Genomic DNA, 26239 nt, shown 5'->3' on the forward strand with positions numbered 1-26239 from the left:
CTGCAGCCGGCATATATGTAGGAGTAGGTGGCATAGGTGGATACGTTGGTCCCCATGTCAAAGAAGCACCAGGTCCAGGAGTACTGGCAGACATTTATGAATAATTTATAATATAATTTATTTATTTTTTCTCTTACCTAATTTTGTTTGGTGCCCCCCTGGAAATTGCCGCCCTAGGCAAATGCCTAGTTTGCCTAGCAGTAGAAACACCCCTGTCCACAATGCACTCATGAGTTGGGCCATTACTGGTGATACACATCAGAAAAGGCAGAGTTGTGGCAGGGTTTAAAATGTGCACACTGTGACTAAACGTGGACTTAATGGAGTGCGACTGTTTCTTCTGTGGACATTGTATGTGGGAGCCAGAACATGCCCTTTGTGGGTTAAGCCCCTGTCTTGTAGGAGGCAGCAGGGCTTGAAGAGCATCAACTCTGTTTCTGTTTGTGTTGGGGAAGTCTGGGTGCTCTGATGTTCAGATACTTCTTGGGAGAGATGGCCTTACTATTCGCTCATTACTATTATGACCTACTTTATAGTAGTAAGGCTTAGATGGTGGAAAAGTAGTGGAGCTAAGCTCTTAACCCATCTGACCCCGGAACTACCTGGGTGCCTAAGTTGAAACAGACATGGCATGCGGGCACTTGGAGATGCCTGCTATGTGCTGAAAACTCTGGATTAGGTTTGTATTTTCCTTTTCAGGTTTGCTTTAAGATATTTCACCAACAATGTAATGTACAGGTAGTGTGTGTCAGTGAAAAAGAGCCAATTAAATATTTTTTTGTTTCTGACATGGCTTTACTGTCAATGGCACATAACCTTACACATTTTGACATTCAGCCTGCCAGAAGACATAAACCTCTGCAACCAAAATTGTGATATCCCAGTTATAAAGAATTAGTTGATGGGCATGACTTTTAAAAGCTGCTACACTGACAATTCTGACAATGCCCATAGCAACTGATGGATCGTTAACTTTTATCTTCTGACCTAGACTTTAAAAATAACAACTGTAGTCTCTTGCCTGTAACAGGAAACTCTTTTTTTCATCCAGTTTGTACAAATGAGATCCACAACATTTACTGTCATTAGTAAAGTGTTGGGAGACTGGGCATGTAAAGTGAGAACAAACTTTGTGATGGAGGTATTAGGTGGTAAAATCTAAAATGAATTGCAATTTTTCTTACTGAATTCTTTCTGAATGTTAGCGTATTAGGATACGTGAGTTTTATTCATCTTATCTGACCCCAGGAAGAAAGGGAGGGCTTGAAATTTGTAAAAACAAAGGAAACTAGATTTCACACAGGCAGCCTTTCCAGGGCTGGGACAGAAAGGGAAACTCCTTTTTGAAGAACATCACAATCCAAAGGGATTTGACTGTGACTGCAAATAGAGCTTCAAAGGGAAATAATCTGAACTCTTCTGCTATAATCACATCGGTTTATTCATTTAAACGGAATATTTGTTTTCTATAGTCATTTGATAATAACATACCGGGATTTATAGCCATGCTGGTTGTCAAAATGCAAACTTGAGCTGTATTATATCGGACTTTGATTTTGCTCCATGGGGATGTCTGCTGTGAATCCAAAAATTCAGACTTCAGGAAAAGATGAGTAACAACTGCTGAAGTGACATTCGGATAAGAGGAGGAAAATTGCTGCGACAACGCAGTTCCAAAAACGTTTCTCCCTGCAATTCATCCAAGGGTAAATATATCTATTGTACTTACCGTTTCCTATATCGGTTTATGTATTTCTCTCTGAAGGTACCCACAGATGACATGATTCATGGTGGTTGAGATTATTCATTGCTTAGTAACATGAGATTAGAAACTTTTTGGTGAAAGCGTTCTTCAGCAAGTTGAAACCAGTTAAATTCGAGGCATATGTCACCGCTGTTAAATCCCATGATCATAAATAATAAATATCTCCCATATATCCTTAAATTTGTTAACTGTTTAATTTTGTCTTCTATATTGTGGTGATGATCATACACACTTTAAATCAAAATGAAATTCCCCCACTTAGTATATTCAAGTGTAAGCCAAGACAACATCTTTTTGATTTAGTTTTGGGTAGAGCGGGGAAGGGTTAGTACCCCAGTCAGGTTTTCACTGTCTTATGGTGGCCATGCATATATTAATTTGTGGATAATTTAGGTATGAGCGATCGCAAACATCAGAAATTAAAATGTTCAACCTTGGTAAACACTAGATTTTGTTCTGCGCTGTTTAACTTGTATCCAATCTGTCAAAAAGATCATCTGAATTATGATCAGTTCCCTGACACAAATGCAAATATTTCTTTGATCGATCAGAAATTATTTACAAAGCTCCGCCACGGCCAATCAACTTGCCAGCGCTAAAGCCAATGAAGAGATCACTAAATGGAGTGAATGGAGGCTCTATTATTTGCAATTTGTGTTCAGTACGATCAGTTTAGTTGCAGTGAGTGAGTGAATAATGATATCAATACATGAGTGTTGGCACCATAGTTTGGGATAGAGTGGGGAAGGACTAGAGCTCCTGTCAGATTATTACTGTTATCCAGAGCGCTGTTAGAGAGATTTCAACTCACTTTCTGTCTCATGGACAAAGCTTTGACCACACAGGAAATGAGGGGCATAGCTGGAACACTGACACAGACAAAAAAACAAATCTGATGGGTTTCTAGCTTTCTCATAATCCACCAAAGAAAAACATTTTATTTCTGTTAATGTTGGAGATTTCCCCTCAGTTCCTGTCTAGTAAAATGTTATCAGCAAGACAGGAAGTAAGGTGAAATCTCTCTAATGGTGTCCTGGATAACACTGAAGACCTAACAGGGGCTTCAGTCACGATGAAAATATGTTTTGGCTTGACATAGTTTAAACCTAATCTCCTAATCTGCCAATAATTCATCTTTATTCCGTAATCTGACTGACCAAACTATTACCTGGCGATGATGTAAGACGCTGTTTCTTGGGATGATGTGGACTCATGTATGTTCTCCTTATATGTCTAAAGGATCTGGTAGTTTGATGTGGATACAGATTAGTCAGACTTACTCATCAGTGAGCTAAATCTGTAGGAGCTCAGGTCACACATCCCCAACCCAGCTTGAGGTAGGCAGCCCACATTACGCAGTTATGACGACTGAAAGGCGCTCTACAGGGCCCCTGTAATTGGGGAACTGCGTGTCCTTCCTGTACGTGCTGGACTTCCTCAGCAAATGGAAGGCTCTGGTGTGTTTTGATATAAAGGTTTTCATATGAAAGTAATATATTGATTGATTTTATTGCTTTGAACCAGAGGTGAGCCATGTCTGTTTATTAATGGCAGGTTCTTGGATTGCCAATTGCTGGGTATAGCTGGAGTCCTATTATGTTAATGATGATCAAATGAGGTACAATGATGGCTTTATATTTCCTTCTTACCTTATGTAGTCATCAGTTATTCATGCCAATGGTACAGTTGGTGTAAGTGGGATTTTGTGAAAGGAAGACACAATCTCGTTATCATTGCTTTTTTTGTTTTTTTAAATATCTCTATAGGTTGAACTCGATGGACATGTCTTTTTTCAACATGACTAACTATGTAACTATGTAATTGCTACTCAGAATTCTTGAAATTCAATATTCAGTTTGGCAGGTTCACTTCTAGGGGTTTGCATGTTGGGCGGGTCTTTTTTCTTTCTTGGTAACTTGTGTGACTTTTGTGCCAATGCTAAACCAGCTCTAGTGGGCTCAGCTTCTGACAAAATGTATATTTTAGCTTTTCATAGAGTGGGGAGAGGTTAGATCCTTTGCCTGGACTTTCTAGTGGTTTCTGAAGTCATTGGGGACTTTTCCTCTTACTTTTGTTTGGTCACAGAAACAGGAAATGAGCAAAATCATTATCACATTGTCAACATGATTGCAGACAGTAATAAAACATTTTCTAAAGTAGAGAGCTCTTCACTTCCTGTTTAGTCATTTGGGCAGGAAGTGAGGTGAAATTGCCTAAGGTTCTAATCCTTCCTGACTAAACCCCCCAAAAAAATTTTAAGTTAGGAATTGAGTTTTATGGTGGCCTTCGTGTTGCTCGACGCAACGCCACGCAGTGCAATCAACATAGAATCTCACTTCATCTTCTAATGTGCATAAAGCTGATTGTATGAGGACTAGTTACACATGGTGAGTCCACTCAAAACTGATAGGTCAGTTATATAAAGACTCTGAAAGGTTGAATCATCTGCTGTTTCCTTATAGCTTTTAGAAACTCCAGCAACAATGTCTCTCAGCTACAGTCTTCAATTTGGCTATCCCTCAACATGGAGTCTCACTTATACTGCTGATCTACCTAGGGTAGAGCGATTGTCCTGGGAATTAAGATGTAGAGTTCTTGCCTCCAGAATTCCTGACAGATATTCATCCTGTCAGCATCCACCCCAAACGGAAACATCAGGTTGGAGGGAGGTAATAGATATAGATACTTTTAAGATACCTGTGCCAGTGCTTTTACATTAAAGGGGAACTGTATTAAGAGAAATGTGTAGGCTGCCATTGCTGGCCTCTCCAGAAAATGCTACTTGCCTGTCTATCATGTTGATCCATTGTCTTTAGTATATTGTGAGCCCCTGACATGGAATAAGTATGCAGATCACCAGTTCCGGACAATTAATAAAAATGTTTTAACTGTGATTCCATACAGTTATTTACGTGTTATATATCCTGTCGTGTACTACTCAGCAAACACATCCAACACACTTCCCTGGAGTTTCTTTGCTCATGTATCTGATGGCCTCCTTTCATCCACCCTTTATATTGCACACGTTATGTTTTTAATGAATTTCCCTTATAATAATTACCAGTAAGACCCCTTGTTCTATGGAATTAAAGGATAGATAACATGTCTGTATATTTTGTGTGATTTAGTATGGATCTCTGAGCTCTTCCTTTTTCCACTTCCTCATTGATAGTCAATTGTTGAGTCTACTGCCCAGCCAGTTTCCTCACACATTGATCACAGTTGCATTTAACTATCTTACAAAAAAAAAAAAATAAGATAAGAAATACTGAGAGTTACTTTACCAGTGCTGAAATGGTTTATCTGTACTTTACTAAAGCTGGCCAATATTTGAATGCTACTAGTGCATTGATCAAGGAATCCCTCCTGTTTCTTCTGTATTCTGACAGCGGCCGACGGCCACTGTCAGAATACCCGAACAGAGCTGGCAGTTCGTAGGAAGATTTTCTGACCGGCTCCTTCGATCAGCTGAACGAGGGATACCGGGCAAAATGGTGACGACAGCGGCACCACTGTGCAAATTTTGACCTGTTCCTGTAGAACCGGCCCAGATTCGCACAGTGTATGGCCACCTTCAGTAAAGCTGGCACCATACACATTACAAATGTACAAAAAACTTTAGACCAACAAAACAACTGTGTAGTGCTTGAGCATGCCTTATTGGATATTAATTGATGGGATTGTATAGTTAGGCTCTCACATTACAGACTTTAAGTGTATGTCCAGCCAAAACATAAATTCTTAGTTTTTTTTCGATAGAGGGGGGTAAAGGCTTAGAACCCCTGAAATATTTTTTTACTGATATCCAGCACTCTGTTAGATACATTTACTTACACTTCCTGTCCTGAGAGATAGGGGCAGACTGCTCCCCTTATAACAGAATGTGCCTGAAAAATAAGGTAACCAGATTTTAAAAGTGAAATCTAAGGTCAACAACTGATCACGCCCACTTTTAAACACACCCAAATTATCACACCCCCGTTGGAAGAAACACCCACAAAACCACACCCCCATTTTAACACACCCTCAAATCGTAAACAAAAGGCGCACACGTTTTGATCATGTTGCTCATCGATTGCATTATATGTAAAGCAACTTCTTAGGCAGTACATTATATTATATATTTATATCTTATATTAAATAAGGATAAAGGTGTGTGAGTCCTGTATATATTCTTACTATCAGCAGGTTCACTGTCTGCTTTGTAAGCAGAGCTAACCCTAATATGTGGGTTCAAAGTGGTTCTCGAGCCATGCAAAGGCAGCTCCTGGTGGCCCTCAGCCAAGCTCAATATCTATCCTGCCCTGTTTACCACCACATATGTATGTCCATGAGCAAGATGGCATGTCCTCCACCTCCTTCTCTATCTGCACTTGCTGGGATGCAGAGAGGGAGGACCTTTGGACCTGATATCTGTGGACCAATTACCAATCGTTTCTGGCATCATGAAAGAGGAAGATAATGCATGCACCCATTCCCTTCCTCTCCAGGCAGCCATTTAAAAGCAAAAGTCCCCAGGCAGATTACTACGCCATGTTCCTGGGTGAGGGACAACATATTTCACACAGGGATGCAATATTTCAAACAGGGACCAAATCAGGGGCACATTTTTTAACCGGGGATAGCCTCTTCAAATTGGGGACTGTCCAGGAAACTGGGGACATCTAGTCACCCTACTGACCAAGGACCTTCATGGCAGGATCACCAAGTGTTATTATTTAATAAGACTGCAGATTTAAAATATTAAAATTACTTTTCAATTTACATTAACATTTTAAAGCTTATATGAGATATTGGTTGGGTTTACATTTACATTACATTACATTTACTTTAAAGTCCAGTAACTCCTGGCCTTTAATGGTGTAAATTGTCGCTTTCAGTTCTTTGTGGTCTTTTTTTACATTTCAGATCAAACATATCTGGTGCATTAAAGAACTTGTGAAGATTACAATGATGTGTACGTAATTACTTTGACATTTTCTTTAGTAAGTTTTTCTGGTTCTTCTCCCTAGGTCTGCAAAGGTTCTACAATGTTTCACGAAGAGAAAAAGGAAGGAAGTCCCCGATTCGGGAAGTTACATTTTCCTGTGGGCCTCTGGATTAATTCTCCAAAGAAGCACTTTGCCAAGCTAGGCAGACGCTGGCCTAGTGTTGGCTCCATCAAGTAAGACTCTTTCTCATTTCCTCTCCAGCCTGTTCACTGAATGTGTGTCTTAGTATAAGATAACTGTGCAGCTTCAGAGTTATTGTCTGTGACAAAAATATCTCCATGTCTTGTGCTGATAGGTTGGTAAATATAAGCAATGAAAATGTAGATATACCTTAGGCTGACATACATAGAATAAGTAGCAAGTGAGGATGAGCAAAATGCAGAGTTCCCCCAAAATGTGGCAAAAATCAGCAGATTTCTTCAAAATGTAACTTTAAAAAAAAAATGCATTGGAGTCAATGTGGAAGATAAAATGAATGTGGTTTAAAGGACCATTTAGACTATAGCTGTACGCTAAGCGCATGTTGCCCTGCATTTGGCACTCACTATCGCACAGCGCACCTAGAATGCAGTACCATGCAGTAGGTGCATTACGTTGTATTTCATTTAATGGCAACCAAATGCACCTCCCAGCTGCTGGAACCAAGAAGAGACAGCCAGATCTCACTGGCGTCAAAAAAGAAAAAAAAGAAGGTGGTGCATGGCCTATCTAGTGGCAAGGTATCTGCGGATCACAGCAGGAGGTTTATTTGCTTAGTATGTTAATTGTGGATGACCCCAGCAAGTCTCAGCGACAGCAAGGCAGGGCAAACAATTGGCTGTAAAATAGACTTTTTTATTTTAGTTTGAAAAAAATTTTTTTGGCTTTCTTCAGGTAGCTTTAGCAGTGATATAAGAGTCTTCAGATGACACAGCAGTGTAAAATTGGTCAGCAGCAGGACAATTGTAAATAGCAAGACTAGGCCCAAATTTAATAGAGACACAGGCTGGGGCTTTAAGTGCTGCACACAAATGGCAGCTTAAAAAAGAGAGAACAGTAACATGTGAATGTTCTGCTTTAAGCACCCCAAAGTAAAAAAAAAAAGACTCCATCAACATAAAATAATAATAAAAAAAAAACACAAAAATACCACTCCTGAAACAAAAACAAGGTCCTAGCAACATACAATAAAACATAATATACACCACAAAAATTTACCGGGATTGCAAATCTTAAACCCATGATTGTTTAAAGCTCTGCGCAAACTGTTGGCACTACATAATATAATAATGTATAATAATAATAATAATAGTTGTAACAAACCCAACACCGAATCACTGTGTGTAAAGTGCAATAGCCAAATCACATTTCTCCTTCACATTTGCACAGATCTGATGACAGAAATCTTTGAACATAATTTTGCTTCTTGCAATGCATTACTGAATATGCTGGACATAGTAAGGGAAATTGTAGGAATTACAGCTGTGTCTGAGCCTTGGGACCTGTATGGGGTCAGATCTGCGACCTCTATTGCCTGGGAGATGTGGGAACAAGACGTATAGGCATTTTATTACATCTGTTCAATAGCGGCAAACAAAAATGACTTGTTGATTCTGCCATAAATCTTGTAAACTGATTATTCCATGTGCTCTCTGCCTATGCTGCCTAATCAGTTACATTGTTCCCAGCATTTTTTGTGGACTACAAAACACCTCTACCTTATGGAGATGAGCAGAGGGGAGGTGTTCTGTAGTCGTGTCCAAGGTTAACAACACTGCTCCTTCAAAGACACTATTCCGTGAGTGAACATTGTCACCCTAGGACAAGAACTGTATTACTGACAGCATGAGAAAGTGAAAATTAAGGTAGAAAAACTGAAGAAAAGAAGTTGAATGCAGCCAACAATATATTACATATTTGATCTTGGGTTCAGATATGCTTTTGTGCCGTACAGCAAAACTGCTGAAAAATGTTCAGGGTTGTTCACAAAAGGGTGAAGAGTTTGGAGAAGGCAGGGGAAGTAAACAATTTAGGACAACTTAGCTGATTTGGAAACATTCTCCAATTCAGCTCACTTTCCAGTTCAGCTATGTTGTCCTAGATTGTTCTCTTCTCCTGCCTTCTCCAAACTCTTCACCCTTTTGTGAATAACTACTTTAGAGTAGTATTAAACGCTCAAACTATTTTCAGTAATTAATCCAGATCAAACAAAAATACATTGCCTAGCAAAAGTATTTCTTTACATTTTGGCCCAAACACTTACAGTCATCATGTTTCCATACAGCTCCAACTCTCTCAGCTCTGCTTCCCTGAACTTCTCATTGAGTACAGGATGACTAGGGCGAGCACGGGCTCCAGCAGCTGTCCATCTACTAGGTTGGAGAAGGGACGAGGGAGGGCAGGGGGGAGAGGAGTGTCTTGCCTTGCTGTATCTATGTGTTTGTGGAGATACACACAGCTTACTTACACACATCATGGTGGCTCTATAGGACCCTGCAAGGGAAAGGAGCCACTGTAAAACAGGATATCAGAACCAGTATTCAGTGGACCAGCTGATTCTGCAGGAAACCAAAGCTGTAGCTTCGGTGAGCTTTGGCCCCAGGACCCCTTCGGTTCAGTAGAACCGAAGGGCTGCTGTACGGGCTAATTACTATAGCCCGTACAGCTCCCGAAGTTGGCCGAGCGGCTTAATCAAGCCGAAGGCATATGCCTCGGCTCGACTAAGCCGCGGTGAAAGCTCAAGCTGGCCGAATGGCCAGCCGACAGCCTGCTTCTGACAGCCGGGCCACTTGCCCGGCCACTTGCAGAGAGATCAGCGACCCTGGTTAGCTGGTAGCAGCCTCTCCATGTTCTCAGTGTGTAATGACAGATGGCGTTCCTGGTTACCTGGTAACCAGAAACGCCATCTGTCATTCCTCCCCCGGACACTCTGGGAGTCTAAGGCCCCATTCACATGTAACGACTTATTGCGCGATTTCCGCTGCGATATCGCGCATTTTTGCCGTGCGATATCGCGAGAAGTCGCCGGCTAATGATAGTCAATGGAGCTGTCTTAGCTCCATGTCGCGCGTCGCTCGTCGTGGTCGCAAGTCGCTTCTACAGGACCCTTTTTTCGGCGGATTTTGTGCGTTTTTGCTTTTTTCTATGGAGCCCGACGGAGAAGGTCGTGCTACCGTCGCTGGAACGTCGCCCCGAAAGTTGCGCTATCCCGGCCACTGCAAAGGTATGTCGCTACATGTGAATGGGGCCTTATAGGCTCCCGGACGCCCGGGAGAGAAATGCTTTAGCACAGAAAGGATCACTCTGCTCGATCGAGCAGAGTAAACCTTTCCCTGCTCTGTTTTTTTTTTCTTCTGACATCGGAGCCGTTGGCTGCCGTCAGAAGAAAAAAAAAGAAATCACCATAGGAATGCATAGCTAGATTCTAGATTTCTATTGGCTATTTCAATTTGCAATAGCCAATAGCAAACTAGCTATTGCACCCGCCCACTGCTGCTGTCAATCAGCAGAGGGAGACCTGCAGTTTCTTCATCAGGTTCCCCTCTGGTGATTGACAGCAGCAGAGGGCAGGTGCAATAGCTAGTTTGCTATTGGCTATTGCAAAGTGAAATAGCCAATAGGAATCTAGCTATGCATTCCTATGGTGTGTTCTTTTTTTTTTTTTTGCCGGCAGCAGAACCGCAGGCCAATAGAAAACAGTTGGGCGGAGCTAGCTGTCACTGCTAGATCCGCACAATCGTTTTCTAATTTTTTTTTTTATTTTTTAAACTATTTTTCTATTCTACTCAGTCCCACAGAGGGACCGAGCAGAACAGCCGAGCCGAATGCTTACTCACTGCTGTTCGGCATCAATGAGAATAGACCGAACAGCAGCGAGCAGCACGCCGGAGGTTCGGCTTAGCCGATCCAGATGTTGGATCGGCTGAGTCGAACGCCTTCGGCACTTCGGGTCGGCTGAACATGCTGAGCATGTTCGGCCGATCCGAAGCCACATGAAGCCACACGATGTACGGCTGATTTCAGCCGATATACGGCTGGAATCAGCCATACCAGCCTGGAGTGAATAGCCGAACAGCGTTCAGCTCACTTCGCTTGGGGTCGATTAGTCACTCGGCTGCCTACGGCAGCTTAGTGAATAGACCCCTAAGGCAGTATCCATTGCAAGAGATTTAATCAGCATTTGGAAAACTTTTGACTTTAATATCACTTTAAGTTGGCGGGTTTACTGCTTATCTCTAATTTGTGTTTTATATATATTTGTTGGAAGCCAAATCTTTATAGGGCTAGGACTGCAGCCTCTGCCTCCCTTGATTCTATGCTGTTCATCTACCCTTTTAGCGATAAGCTGGTTGGTTCACCTAAGCCTAGATAGTACTGATTCAAACGGAATGTATAGATTTGTGACAATGGTTCTCTTCATCATGCTAATAATTATGTGTGTGTGTTTTATGTGTGTGTGAGATACCTTTGCTGAGACATTGGTTGGGGATGGGGCACCCCCATCCTTCCATCCTGTAACCTGGTCATATGACAGATAATGAATGAAAGAATGGAGAGGGAGGAAGTGAGAGGGCGGCCAGTGTGCAGCTCACACTGTATCATTTCCGTTAGGCCTTGAAGTTAGGAACAGAGAAGAAGACTGGCGAGTGTTCCTGGCTGACATACCATGGCAAAATATTCATTGTCCAGCCCCACCTTCAAAAAGTGCAAAGGTTAGATATGAATAGACGAGTCAGCTGTAGCATCTGAATTCCTTTGGCTTCCCCTTCACATCATTTTTTTCCCAATAGATTAATTACAACTGAGCTCTTCTAACTTAGGGGTTAACATTGTAATGTCTAAACACTACAGATACTGGATATTTGTAGAATTACTCAGTCCTGTGCTTTGGCTAAGCCAAGGCTTCATGCATCGTTTTAGTGTCAGTGTATGTCCAAGTGAATAGTAGGGTGCCCGTGATTCTTTGGCTATGAAATAAACTTTCAGCTGAAATAGCTTTAGTCAGCTGGTCAGCCATAAACATTGCTTTGTGTTTGGTAGTTGCTTACCACCAGTGTTCTGCCAGACCAGACCAGGTGTAGCAACAAGAACATTCCAAAGAGCAAAAAATTCCACTTCTAAAGAATTGTCCAAACAAATGTTTAACTGGGCAGCATTTGCTTACGAGTTCCATAGAAGTGGTGGTCTGGAAAAACACACTGCACAAAAATGAGATATTTTAATTGGACTATATATTAGCAAACACAGTTCAGCAACAGTTAAGCTGGTCCTAATAAAACACATTAAGGTGTGTGCCCATTGCACTGAGAAGGTCCTAGGCCCCTTTCACACAGGTGGACAGGTCGGGTCAGTTTTTCAGGCAGATCGGACTGGATGCCCAATGCTAGTCTATGTGCAGCTTTGTCTGTGGGTGGCCAGGTCCGGAAAAACAAACAAAACAGTGTTCCGTTTTTCCTGACCTGATTGTCGGATTGGAGGTAATCTGTTGTAAACGCATTTTGGTGGTTCATTTGGTGTTGAATCAAAACCTTTGGTGGAGGTGATTGGACTTCTATCCATTCTAATGCTGGCTTGTTGTCACCAACAACAGAATCATGAGTGTGGTCAACAGATATTGATAGACTCATTCCTGATAGACATACACAAACGCTGGGATGAGTTCTCTTGTAAAATTAGGTTCTATGCATGCTAAATAAGAAATGTCCATTGCTTATTGACAGACATCACAGCTAGTCTCAGATAGGTGATTATTTACCACACTTGGCAAAAGTGAAGACTCTTTATTTTTCAATGGGAGGAGCTTCATTTGATTCAGAAGAAAAGTACAGATACACTGCTAAAATATATAAACATCACATTCTGATATTAGAATATAAATGCTATGAACCCTATAAATGGGTGTACAGAAATAGTAATGCTAGTAGCTGTGTTATTTTTTGCTGGTATTAGAAACATAGGTAATTGCTTTTGATTTTAATGAGGATTGCATTTTGTTAACAGAGATCTATGATTAACAATAATAATCCACATTTTTTACTTGGCTTGCATGTATACTAATATTTCTATGGTCATTTCCAGGTCCACCTCATCAGACACAGGCAGCCGCAGCAATGAGACCGTGGAGCTACGCCAACCAACGAAGAACAAAAACAATCGACACAAACGCCTGTCTAACATCTTCCACCGCAGTACAATACTTATGACTGGCAGCATCAGTGCTGGCAGTGCAGCAGGGCGTTGGGCTAGTGAGAAGAAGTTATCAGAAATTATTGACGTAGTACCAGAAGATCTGGTGGAGCTTTCTAGCCAGAAGAATCTGCCTGGTATTCTCAAGATATTTGGAGATGATATTTCCTCTGGAACCAACTACAAGAGTGTTCTGGCCACACCACGGTCCACAGCACGGGAGCTGGTAAAGGAAGCTCTGGAGAGGTATGCTGTTGCGGATGCAGATGCTGAAACCTTTGTCCTTTGTGATGTAGTGGGACGTTTTGTAGGGCACGATGGAGAATGGAAGATGGAATATCTACGCATAGTGGGGGACAATGAACGGCCGCTCGTCTTACAAGAAATGTGGAAGCCTAAAGCTGGTTTTTCTAGGCGATTTGAAATTAAGCACAAACAAGAAGTGGAGAAGATGTCTGCAGCAGAAGATAATGAGACCGCAGGTGGGCATGGTGTGTAAAACCAAATTAGTGTACTATTATTTTTGCTGATGTGTCAGTATTGTACATTATGTGGTCAATGTACGTGGACACCCTTCCAAATGATTGAGGTGTTTGCAATAAAGGGTACTGCTACAGCATACAAAGTCATTTTTGATAGTTATGTATTTCCAGTGTTTCCAACTGATTGAGGAAGGCCCTTTCCTGTTGCAGCAGATTGAGCAGCAAAGCCAGTTCCATAAAGAAATCATTTGATGAGTTTGGTGTGGAGGAACTCGAGTGGCCTTCACAGAGCCCTGACCTTAGCAGTATTAGACACCCTTGGGAAGAATAGGAATGCCATTTGTAAGCCAAGTTTTCATTTCCAATCTTAGTCCCTGACTTCACAAATACTCTTTTGGCTGAATGGGCACAAATTCCCCCACACACACTCCCAATTCTTGTAAAAAAGTATTTCCAGACGGAGGCAGTTATAGCCACATAGGTGTGTGTGTGTGGCAACTCTGTATTAATGCCTATGATTTTGGAGTTGAATGCTCAACAAGCTCATTTAGATTTGATAATCAGGTGTCCAAAATTTTTTCGACATATAGTATATTTATATATAAAATTATATTTAATATTTTAACACTGGGATTCAGTTCAGGATTCAGTTCAGGTTAGAAAGTAGGATATATCACAAAATAAGTACAACTTTGTAGACGATGAGGTGTTCTAAGCCACAAAAAGAAAACTATCTTGGAACTACTTCAAAGTGTTAAATGGATGCACACAAATGTTGTGAAATAGATAACAATTTTCATGTTGGTCATATGAGAGAATCGCCTCATAGAGATGGAACCTAAGGTTTAGTAAACTGAAAGATTATAGTGATGTTTGACATTGATGGACCAACACTTTTACATACTTCACCATTTCCCTGCCTAACATTTAGCCTTTAGAAGAAGATAGAATAGTTATTCTACATTACCCACTGTCTTCAAACCGGATCCCAGACCTGTTAACATTGACAGAACAAACCTATATATCGGCATCTGGAACCCTTGAAGCGAACATAGATTTCCCTTAATAGGAAAAAGTAATTCATACTATGTCATACTAGCAATTTCATAGCATCAAAATGCTACAGAATTTCTCCTTAGAGGTTTTGTTGCTAAAAATAAAAAATTGCAGTCAAAGAATGATGTGCGCCATAGAAATTCCTAGCACTTTGTAGATCCGTCACTGAATGTCTGACTTGTTGCAGTACATTGAGCTAGATAGTGACAGCTTTGCCAGCTTTAGTAGCTACCCATGATATCCTATAGAGCTACTAATGATCATGTCACACTAATCATTTGTTACTGCTTAGAGAAGCATTGTAGTCAGGTCAGCTACAGAAACAAACTCTAGCTAGCAAAACATCGCTAGAAAAAATAATCAGACATATTTGGTATATTTATTCTTATGTTCTCTTATAAAAGGTGTGGAGTGATGGGAATGTGTTGGTGCTGACCTGGCATCTAATACCTATACCCTCCCTCCTGTCTATCTGCCTTCTTGTGGCAAAGAATCTTCTTATTCAATATTGTAGGACAAAGAAATGTAATGTGCTGATATGGGGACAATGCGATCATTCTGTTATTAAAGCTGATCTCCTGCCTTACCTTCAGTTTGTACAGTTGTATATAGTTACATAGTATTTGAGGTTGAATAAAGACATTAGTCCATCAAGTCCAACCTATTAGGATCTCATTCTAAGAGTACCTGTACCCCTGTATATTACGGTCCCTTAAGAAATCGTCCAAAAGTTTCTTGAACAATTCCACATTCTTTGCTGAAATCACTGTCTGTGGCAGTGAGTTCCAGACCCTAACTGATCTTACTGTGAAGAACCCCCTTCGCCCCTTGTGCTGGAATTTTTTTTCCACCAATTTTAGGTGGTGGCCTCTAGTTTTTGTAATGGAGTTAATTTTAAACAGTTTATCGCTAATGTTGCTGCCACCATTGAACATCTTGTACATGGAGATCATATCCCCCCTTAATCTCCTCACCTCCAATGTGAACATGTTTAAATTTAGTAGCCTTGTCTCGTAGCTCTGGTCCTCCATACCCCTAATTAGTTTGGTTGCCCTCCGCTGGACTTTTTCCAACTCAAGGACATCTTTTCTTAGTACTGGTGACCAGAACTGGACCGCGTACTCCAGATGAGGTCGAACCAATGATCTATAAAGTGTAAAAATTATAGACTTGTCCCTGCAATACATCCCCTTTTTAATACAGGACAAGACCCTGCTAGCTTTGTTTACAGCAGCCTGGCACTGCAAACTATCTTTCAGTTTGTGGTCTACAATGACCCCCAAATCCTTCTCCATTTCTGACTTCCCTAGCGGCATACCCATAATTGTATAACCCATTTGTTTATTTTTAATTCCAAAGTGCATTACTTTGCATTTATCGACATTAAACCTCATCTGCCACATTAATGCCCACTCCCCTATTTTATCCAGGTCCTCCTGTACTGTTATAATGTCTAAGTCCGTGTCTATTACCCTCCCTATTTTGGTGTCATCCGCAAACACGGAAATATCGCTGTTAACACCCTCCCCGATGTCATTAATAAATAAGTTGAACAATATGGGACCCAGCACAGAACCCTGAGGCATGAGGTATGGGCTCTTCTCTCTTTACTGAAAATTATTTCTCTGATTTTCCTGCACACTTTGTGCTTCAAACAGTGTGCATTAGAAATTGCATCAAGTCATATAGCTCATGACATATTTTATGTCTAGAGGACATCCAGCATCATTTACCACTCCTCCCAAGCTGTACTGTCCCTGTTCTGCCTCTTTCATTCATTTTATTTCAGTTCATTCATTCATAGAGGCTCAGCATCTCATGTGGGCATTGCCTAGGGAGGAGAGCCTGCAAATACAGCCTGCCTAGGAATGGCAACTCTTCCTGCCTGGCAGGCATCCATCAAGGAATTTTAATGCAGTATTTTCATAACTCTCAAGAGCCAGCCCACTGCTTGAGGTTAAGGGCTCTTGAGAGGAATACTACTGTGCAGGGTGCTGTGATTATTTCAGAAAGCTAAGTACAGCACCCTGCTGCCCCCTTCACCAGCTATGATCTGCTTGCATTGCATAGAGAAACAATGATAAGATCACTGAATGTCAGTATTAATTGTGTGCTCTAAGCATATTGTTGAGGATTTTTAATAAATACACAAAATGTCATCTTAAATGATGACATGCATAGCAAAGCTTTGGTCAACTATATCACTGATCCCCTTCTGACCCAATGCACAGTATATGCTTTCTTATTGAATCAGGTTCTGCTTTACCTGGACACCCTGCCTTTGTGTACTAGGCATCCCTGACAGAATACACATCTGGGGGCAATGGGGCATCTAGGTGTAGGCTAATTTAGCCTCATTTAGTTAACTGATTTGATCAGTGCCTGTGTTTGGATCTTTTGACTGTGTTAAGTGAATACAGTCATTATAACTAGGGATGCACCGATACCAGTATTTTGGTACCGAGTACGAGTACCGATAATTTTTTTCGGTACTCGCCAATACCAAATACCGAGTACTGGAAGTCCCATTTAGGAAGCCAGACGGCATGTAATGACTCGCCACCTGGCTTCCTGATTAGCCGGGAAGCCGGGCAGCGTGTAAAGACTCGCCACCTGGCTTCCCGATTAACAAGGAAGTCGTCCCATGCTTCTCGTCACTATGTGACGAGAAAGCATGGAGCCGGCTTGGTGGCCAATCATGGAAGCCGGGCGCCGTGTAATGACGCGGCGCCCTGCTTCCTGATTGGCTGGGAAGCAACATGGAAGAACCTGGGAGGATATGTTCGCTATAGTCTTTGTGGGTTGAGAATCTGGTTGTTATGACTTCCAGGGGAGCCATTTACTGTGCCATCCTTTCTAAGAAGATCTGGCTCAATTTCCATTATTTTTATCCTTGATTCTAAGCTTTGCTAAACAGATTCCTTTTACAATGTTAGAGTAACACTTTATCTGTCATGGAGAAAATAACACAGTCTTCCAAAACTAAACAGAAAAGCACGAAAGGTTGCTATGGTATTTTCCATAATAGCCAGGGAGTAGTAACATTTGCCATAGGAGACAGGGACAGTTTTCTGTTAATTAAAGAAAGTGCACCGCACATTGTGTGACGCTGTAATTGGTGGCAATGGTGAAAGGTGGATGCCATATTTAATATTACCTAAACCCAAAAATTAAAATGCATCTTATTGCAGCTGACCAGATCTCAGATGTGATTGCTGCATTATTTTTTTTTTTATTCTGCAGAACATTTCCAGCAAGTACAGAAAATACCTGTTGATCTTGCCAGAAATGTAGTGTCCTTGTCACTTCCTGTGAGCTGGAAGCATAAGATATTCTTATCTTTCTTTTGTAAACTACTAATCTCTCCATTTCTAATGTAATGGGCATGAACAAAGGCAGGCATATTTGAAGTCCGGCCTAAGTAATAACCATGGCTCCCTCAATAGATACAATGGAGGAGTGAGTGTAGCCACCCAGGGACTGGAAGTGTGTTAATTGCAGGATTACCATGTGGAAATAATTGGGAAATTTTTTTCTTCATGTCTTTATTTAGAGGGTGTGAGTTTTTTTGGTGTATTCAGGTGATTTAGTTTATCTAACTTAGTTCTCTATAACCGTTTTCCCCCTTTTTGGGTACTTGATCATTTTTTGTGTACTGTCACTTTTCATTTTCTGTGAAAAAAAAAGAATTAGGCTAATGAGGAGTTGTTTTTTGGCCTGCAGTGTATCAGCCATGGTAAAGGCAGCAGCCATTTGGGTACCACATGCATGAGGAAACACTTGACTGCACCAAAAAGCTTGGAGGGAGCAGCAACTTAATGAGACAAGTCAGCAGAACAAGGCCTGCACTTCTCCTCAAGGGTGTTGGTATTGTTGAGTTTTGCGATTGCAAACTTCATATCTGAACTATTTACCATCTTTCAGTAGCTTGGATGTGGCTCATGTTGACTCACAGTGTTCTGTTTAGTGCCTGGGCCCATAACCTGTTGGAAATGCAACAGCATACTGATTGTATTACTGACTGTAATTGTATCTTTTGAGCAGTAGATGGCACTATAATGCAATGCTAGTCTATTTTTTTTCCGATAACATAAAACACAGTTTAAAAACTTTAGCCCTCGTTCACACCTGAACGTTTTGTAACGCTCAACAAAACGCTCAAACATCTAAATCCCATTGTATTCAATGGGTCTGGTTCACACCTTGGCGTATTTCAGCCCGTCCCTAACGCGCTACAAAACGGCCCACACCTGAAAAGGTACATGTACTACTTTGGGCCGTTTTTGTTGCGCGCTTCCACTGGGATACAGCCAAGTAGCCCTCGGAAACGCGCGTTTGTCGCGTGATTTTTTTACCGCGAATCGCGGAAAAAAAAACGCGCGACAGGCGCGCATATGCAATACGCCTAGGTGTGAACCAGGGCTAACCCCCAGGGAGCTAGACTGCAGAAAATAATATCATGTAAATCACATATAATTGTAATATACTAACACTAGTATATAATATACTATAATGTAATATAACTTTCCAAAATATTGACATCCAAAAGGACACATTCCAATATTTATACTGCGTAAATCACTGTTCATGCATATGTACTGTTATATATACATTCAGAACAATTTGTGAATGGTTTTTTTTTTGTTACAAAACAAAGGCCATTCAAATTTAAAATTTTAGCCAGAAACAATTTGGAAACATACCTTTTGAAAATACACATGCAGCTGCCTAGCAGTGAAATTCAATTTGCAGCCAGCAATAAATATTCCCTTTTAAAACACACATTCAGCCTGTTATGACTTTAGACTTTAGTGCATATGAAGGGGCTGTAATGACACTGCTGGACACACGCATCAGCACACCACTATATAAAAACCCATAAATTCCCCACAGCATTTTGCTCCCTACAGGACATTCAGTAAGGGTTTACATCTACTTTAAAACACCAATGCCTACAAGCTCTACACTAATCTGTCCTTTAATCAGCAGCACTGAGTCCCTATGCTTGCAAAAGCAATCTCAATATGGCTGCTGGGAACCCTGCCTTTTTATATTGAGGGACTGGCACATAACAAATACCCCATTAATGGCCATTGTAAGCCACATGACCAAAGTTCAGAAAGTGATTTATTGGTAGTCGGTTGCTATGGCCGTGAGCAGCTGCATTCGTTTTCCATGGACTCACTGTGAGTCAATTCTTACTAAACACTCTCCTGCTCTGCGTCTTGCAACTGTGGGTCAGGAGATTACTGCATCCAACGGGCACAACTGCAGTGCTGGGAGCTGCACTCCTTCACCAGCTATGATCTGCTTGCATTGCATTGTTTAAAATCCCAGGACTGTCCCGCTGGATCCTGGACACTATGCAACTATAATAACCACATAGAAAGCACAGTAGCTATTTGTACATAATAATTAGCAGTCATTATGGGAGGTGTCATTGTAGGAACATAGGAAGAGAGTATACGTCATTCCTGGGTGTTTGTAATTATGCAGCTCCATTATAAATTTTTGTCCGAATTTCTAGTCATAGCAATCTTTTTCAGCTGAATTGCAACACACTAGCATCACCTTCATGTTAATGTATGGGAAGTAGGCTCTATTGAAATTAGTTACTCAGGAAATTACTCAGGAAAGTTATGTCTGTGGAATTCCTGACTAATTCCTGATATACATAGGAGATTGCGACAGCACACAGTAAATGCCATGCCCATGATCTCATCTTGTACTTTACTTATGTCACTTCTTTTAATAAATATGACACTTAATTCTAATATGACAAATGGACAGCAAAAAAGACTGGTGGACCAATTTTGCCAGGAATAAGCACACAGATATAAAAGGCAAAGGTATTGTCAAAATGATACCTTTTAGTGGCTAACAAAAAATATTAAAACTATTTTTTTTTAGAATACTGGGTTCCTTCTTCAGGTAAATTGACAGATACACTGTCAATTTACCTGAAGACAGCCAAATTAAAAACTTTAGGAAAAATAAGCACACTTCCTGCATCCATAGCTAATTAAAAGGTCCTTGGGCCCCCCTGCTGAACTGATGGGGCCGGTACAGGAGGGCTTGCTCTACCCTCTTTTGGCGGCCCTGGGTATTGCCATGGCTTTAGGCCTGCCAGCATACTGATAATGCATCATGCATATACCAGCTTGTTTAACCCTCAACATCATGGGTGTGCTTCAAGAGTGTTATTCTAAAATTAGAACTGACCTCTCAAAGCCCTGGTTCTAGATCTTAAAGTATAAAATTTAGATCTTATGGTATACAATATCATATCAAAATATCCAAGCTGTAGGGTGAAAGTACATTTCTAACCTATTCCCTGTGACTTTTTAACCCCTCAAAATTAACATTTTTAAAATAGCTTTTTCTATTTTTAATATGTACATACATAAAGCACTAAATGAGCTTTACAAAAACCCTAACTGATCTTGGTAGATGCAGGCACTGTGGCACAATTAATTTGCAAAAGTTCACAGCAGAGGCACTAAAGCTGCCAAGAACCTGACTAGAAACAACTTCAGTGTCTCTATAAAATGTAAGTATACATTGTTCCACAATGCCTGCAGCTACAGAAGTTACTAATGGTGTGTTTTAAAGTTTATTTACTGCCGGTTAGGGACATGTAAAGACTTTAATGTGCATAGCCTAGCTACAGTTTTTGTTAACATAAACTTTCAAGTAAATATGAAATGCTCTATGTGAATATTTTGACTAGTAGGTGGAGCATTTGGCTCTTTTATATTTATATAGGTTATATTTATTGCTTTATAACCTATTTAAAAAAAAACCTGTTGTTTACAGACCTCAATAGCGCAAGCTGTAATTTACACCCCTGCTACCTCTCAACTTCTCAACCTAACCTCATCTTTTATCCTAACACTATGGACACACACTCCTACTCACTCTAAAAACAACACCCTGGAGCTTTTATTGCCTCTGCACTCCTTGCAACCTCTCCAATGACCCCTTTCTTCTGTCTGATCACAACCTTATCAGTTTGACTATATCCCTGTCTTCAACTGCTTCTATCTCCAAGAAACAAATAGTTACCCATAGAAACATTCACCACTTTAACCCTTCACTTCTTTACTCTGCTGCGGACCCCTATCCTGTCCTGGCTACTTCTGTCTTCAAAAGCTCGCTCTCGTCCTCCCTGAACAAACTTGCTTACTGCACACAGAATTTTGCCTCAACACTACAGCTTCAGCCAACAGATGACAGATGAAAGTCTAAAAAAGTCATAGCCGTGTTCTTGAGCAAGTCTGATGTATAAAGCTGTCCTCAAATATAATCCCTCCCTCCATGATGCCATGAAATTCTATTTCATCACTGTCACTACCACCCTCTCATCCAACTCTGATACTCACCTAACCACCTTTTACCGCCTTTTACCTCCAAACTTCTAGGTCTACAACCATCTGAACTGCTACCTCAGCAATAACAACCTTCTCTACACCTTACAGTATAGCTTTCAACAACAACACTCCACAGAAATTGCCCTTCTAAAACTTACCAATGACTTACTAACAGCTAACATCAATGGTCACTACTCCGTACTCATACTACTAGACCTTTCTGAGGCCTTTGATACAGTTTTCTACCTGCTGCTCCTCAATAAATTTCATGTCCTTTGCCTCTAAGACTCTGCTTTTTGCTGGTTCTCCTCCTACCTATCTAAGCGCTCTTTGAGTGTCACCTACAACTCCATACCCTCCTCCTCCTTCTGTAGGGGTCCAAGAAGGCTCTGTCCCCATACCTCTTCTATGCTTTATCTACTCTTCTTCTCTTGACAATTTAATTGCCTCCCAAGGGTAGGCTTCCAATAAGATCTCTATGCTAACATTACCCAAATCCATCTCTCTGCTCCTCAGCTCACCCCTTTAGTCTCTTCAAGTATTACTAATTTACTACCTGCCATATCAGTATGGATTTCACACTACTTCATCTTTTTCAAAATTGAGCTCATAATATTTCCTCTCGCCCCATACACCCCCCCGACTCTTTCATCAAGAAGCACAGCTATCTTTCTGCTCCACATCCAATAACTGTCTAAATCTTGCCGACTTCACCTTGATAGCATATCCAAAATAAGCCCCTTGTTAACCAATTACACAAACTAAACCAATTTACAAAAATAAACTTATTAATTCCCTTGTTATGTTATGTTTCCTCCTTGTTGTCCTACCTTTATATAGCCCATGTAATATGCAGACAAAGTTGTTTGCTCGGCATTCCCGCCACTAGATTAAGCCAAAGAGCACAGGAATTTCCCTCTTGTGACAGGAATGCCATGTGAACTGTGATGATTGGGCAGACGTTCCATATATTAACCCCTATATAACCACAGAGGAATTAATCTCTCTTGATACAACAAGCAGCATGATTATAAAATGCATTGCATACGCCAGAATGTTTTAATTTATCTGATTTTAATCTATCTGAAATAAAATGTAACAAACCTTTTTTTTTTTTTTTTATAACTAAAATACTTTCTGTCTATGACCTATTTGCACATAGAAAATACAACTAAAGTTTCAATTTCATAATATGAAATTATGTTTTTTCACATATTTACATAAAAAGTTATAGTTGGTAGAACTGTCAGACCTACCTTTTAGCTAACAAGAGAACTATTAGGGAACTGGGTATGTTTTAAATGAAAGTAACTTCCTATTATCAACATTCAAATGAATTTGTTATTTCTACCACCAGGAATCAATGCTCAAGCTCGTAGATTACAGAAGAGCCGTTCTCGGGCAGCTTCTGGTGGAAATGCTCCATTAAGGGAGAGGGATGAAAGCATTTCCCTACGTCGCAGCATAAGTGACATCAACTTAAACAGCAAGAAGCGGAGGGAGCGGAAGAGCATAAAGAGTATGGTAGCCAATGACACAGATGCTGGGCAGGATGGAGATACAAATCAGAAGGATGGCACACAAAATTTAGCTGAACGGAATAGCAATGTTGATGGCACAGATGACACTACAGACCAACCAGATTTGGACTTTGAACGGTTTACTCAGTATTTGATTCAGCCCCCATCTGAGCATCCATACTTTCTTCTGCTGCAAGGCTACAATAAAGATGTGGTGAGGACCTATTTTTACTTTTTTTTAGTTCTGCATGAATGGTGCACAACATGTTACATTCTCTACGCTTGATAAGCAAAGGGTTTAAACAGTTTAGGTAACAATAGAAATTGTTAAATTAAGAAGTTACAAGAGCTTTCTTTATTGGATATGTATTGTTCAGTCAGTACAAAATGTTTTTACTGTATACAAAGCTGCTTTAACTCAAATATGTTTTAGGGAAATTTTGCTTGAATGATATCCTTTAGGGTCATAACATGTTGTTTTGTGGGTTTTTTTTGGAGAGATGTCTTGACCTGTACTAGATACCTAATACCATTTGGATAATGTTGCTCACAGTCACTGTCCCTATTAAAATGTATCTTTTCATCTTTCTAAGGTACAAGTTAATAACATGGGTATCATCTTCCTTCTCTAAATAAGTGGAAATGTGTGTTGTGCTTAGTGATGACTGACACTCTCATTCTCAGCTCTTGGACACCATATTCATAAATTAAAGGCTGGTTCTTGCGATATCACAATACTATTTGCAAGATGACACCATCACATACTGCATGTCCAATATTCTGTGCAGTGTTCAGACAGAATGTAGAGAGCTTCCAACAAGATATAACATTCTGCTTAAACATTGTTGATGAAAATAGAAGTACCTATTCTGTTGATTTTTTTAGGAAGGGCTCAATGGATATAAAGGACACCAATCATGTGATACACTTGAAAGCCATTGCTGATCTCTCTGGAAAATGTTAGTTCTCCAGCTGTCAATCCCCTCCAATACCTTGTTCTTAGGTACTCAGATTTTCCGCTCTGAAGATGTTTCATGTTTAACAATGATAATAAATTGCAGATTTTGTTTTTAGTATTGTTCTTGGGATATTGGTCATTTCAAGGTTAAGTTACATTGAGTTTAAGTTAGTTGCTAGTGTGAGAGTTGGAGAAGCAGCTGGTTGACATAGATTGCAATGCACACATTTTTTTAAAGCTTTATACACTTTACTGACACCAGCAGACGTAAGGAGAACTAAAGGCTTCAGATATAAATAGAAAAAGCATATACCCTGGGAACTTGTGGCACGCAAGAGTTATATTGGTACATAGCTAGTAATCACTTGTGGTAGAGGTAAGTCTGTTCTTCTTTATAAAGAAGAAATGGCTGAGTATTGTGACTGATTCATTTGTGGCAAACGCATGCAGCAGACATCTTTGTGTGTTTTTGTGTGACATATACTGTATACTATATACTGTATGTACATCTGAAGCATGACATGGTCAGAGGTCACTTGAAGTCTGGCAGAGTTGCTGATACATCACCTACTTGACCTCCCATCTCCCATATTCCAAACTTGCAGTGTGTGAGGTCAGGCAGTTAACAGGCAACAGCTGTCCCTGATACTACAAATAAATTAAAGGTAAATATGAGGGAAATTAATTATTAATTCATTAATAATTAAAGATTCGATATTCAGATTCCCTTGTAAGACCAGTATGCAGTACAAATGACAACATCTAACTTCCTAAATGTATTTTAATTTAAATGATGTGGCTTTGTTTTGCTAAAACATTCTCAAATTGTGTTTTTGGAGCAGGACTTTGTGATATATGTGATGACCCGGAAGAAACATCTGTTTGGAAGAGCTGAAAAAGTTTCAAAAGACAAAGGACCTTACGTTGATACTTTTCTGTCCGCTCCAGATATACTTCCTCGTCACTGTTGTGTATGGCGGTTAGATTCCTCTACTAAAAAGAACCTAGTCCGTGTAAGACCTTACCGGGGAGCCCTTCTTACTCATAATGGAGCAGTGCTCCAGAGAGAAGCTGAGCTCCACACTGGTGATTTACTGGGGCTTGGAGAGCACTTTCTCTTCATGTACAAGGACCCTAGAGTGCCACAGGTCAGACCTGCCTGGCTTCCTCAGTCCTGGTCCTCTCCTGGCTTGAGTGGGGCCTTTTCCTGCCAAATGTGTGGGAGATCTCTCCAGGAGCGACAAGAGGCTGTCCAGGCTTATATAGAAAGCAAGGATTTGGTGCTGCAATACCGCTCTCAGGAAGAGGATGCTGTATTGAAAGAGATTATTGAGAAAACCGGCAACCCAAGCACTGAATTCAAACTGGCCCCTGCCTACCTCTTCAGCCTCTGCATTGAACACTCAACACGAGCCTTGGATCCTGGACACTTTCCTAAACTTGTAATGAAGATTGCCACCATGATAAAGGAAGTTGTCTGGGTAAGGCCATTTTCATATTTGATGTGTTTGCATTATATATTTGACAGCATTTTGTAGCATTCTTTAAGGTTCTATTATATGATTTATTTCTTTACCTGTCTATATATCAACATTAAGAAAATGGGGTTCTCCAAAGAATGAAGAATGGGTAATAAAGAAAGCAACTAGTCAAACTATTGAGGTTCTGTAATGCAAGTTAAAAAAATGCAAGCATCTGACTTGGTGTAATGATAATTAAAAATTTTCTTTAATACCGTGTTTCCCTAAAAATAAGACACTGTCTTATTTTTTTTTTTGCACGAAATAAGACACTAGGTCTTATTTTCGGGGGATGTCTTACCTGGCTGGGGGAGATGTGGACGAGGTCCCGGAAGGGGGCGTGCTGTTGCCGGTCCCGGTGTCGGCGGATGACATGCCGCTTCCATCGTGCGCGTGGGCGTGAGCTGCGGCC

The 26239-nt window shown here is 40.6% G+C and overlaps 1 protein-coding gene across 1 annotated transcript in view; it reads left to right on the plus strand.

Moving 5' to 3' along the window:
* Positions 1 to 1345: 1345 nt before the first annotated feature.
* RASIP1 (Ras interacting protein 1) overlaps positions 1346 to 26239 on the plus strand; it is a 52120-nt gene continuing 27226 nt past the window's right edge. The window contains exons 1-5 of the mRNA XM_018554391.1: positions 1346 to 1706; positions 6778 to 6929; positions 12814 to 13403; positions 23187 to 23563; positions 25150 to 25788. Of these exons, the coding sequence (XP_018409893.1) occupies positions 6796 to 6929; positions 12814 to 13403; positions 23187 to 23563; positions 25150 to 25788 (1740 nt within the window). The 5' untranslated portion in view covers positions 1346 to 1706; positions 6778 to 6795. The remainder of the gene's footprint in view (positions 1707 to 6777; positions 6930 to 12813; positions 13404 to 23186; positions 23564 to 25149; positions 25789 to 26239) is intronic.

This window comes from Nanorana parkeri, unplaced genomic scaffold (genome assembly GCF_000935625.1).
Source record: "Nanorana parkeri isolate BGI_ZX_2015 unplaced genomic scaffold, ASM93562v1 scaffold156, whole genome shotgun sequence".
NCBI classification, from domain to species: domain Eukaryota; kingdom Metazoa; phylum Chordata; class Amphibia; order Anura; family Dicroglossidae; genus Nanorana; species Nanorana parkeri.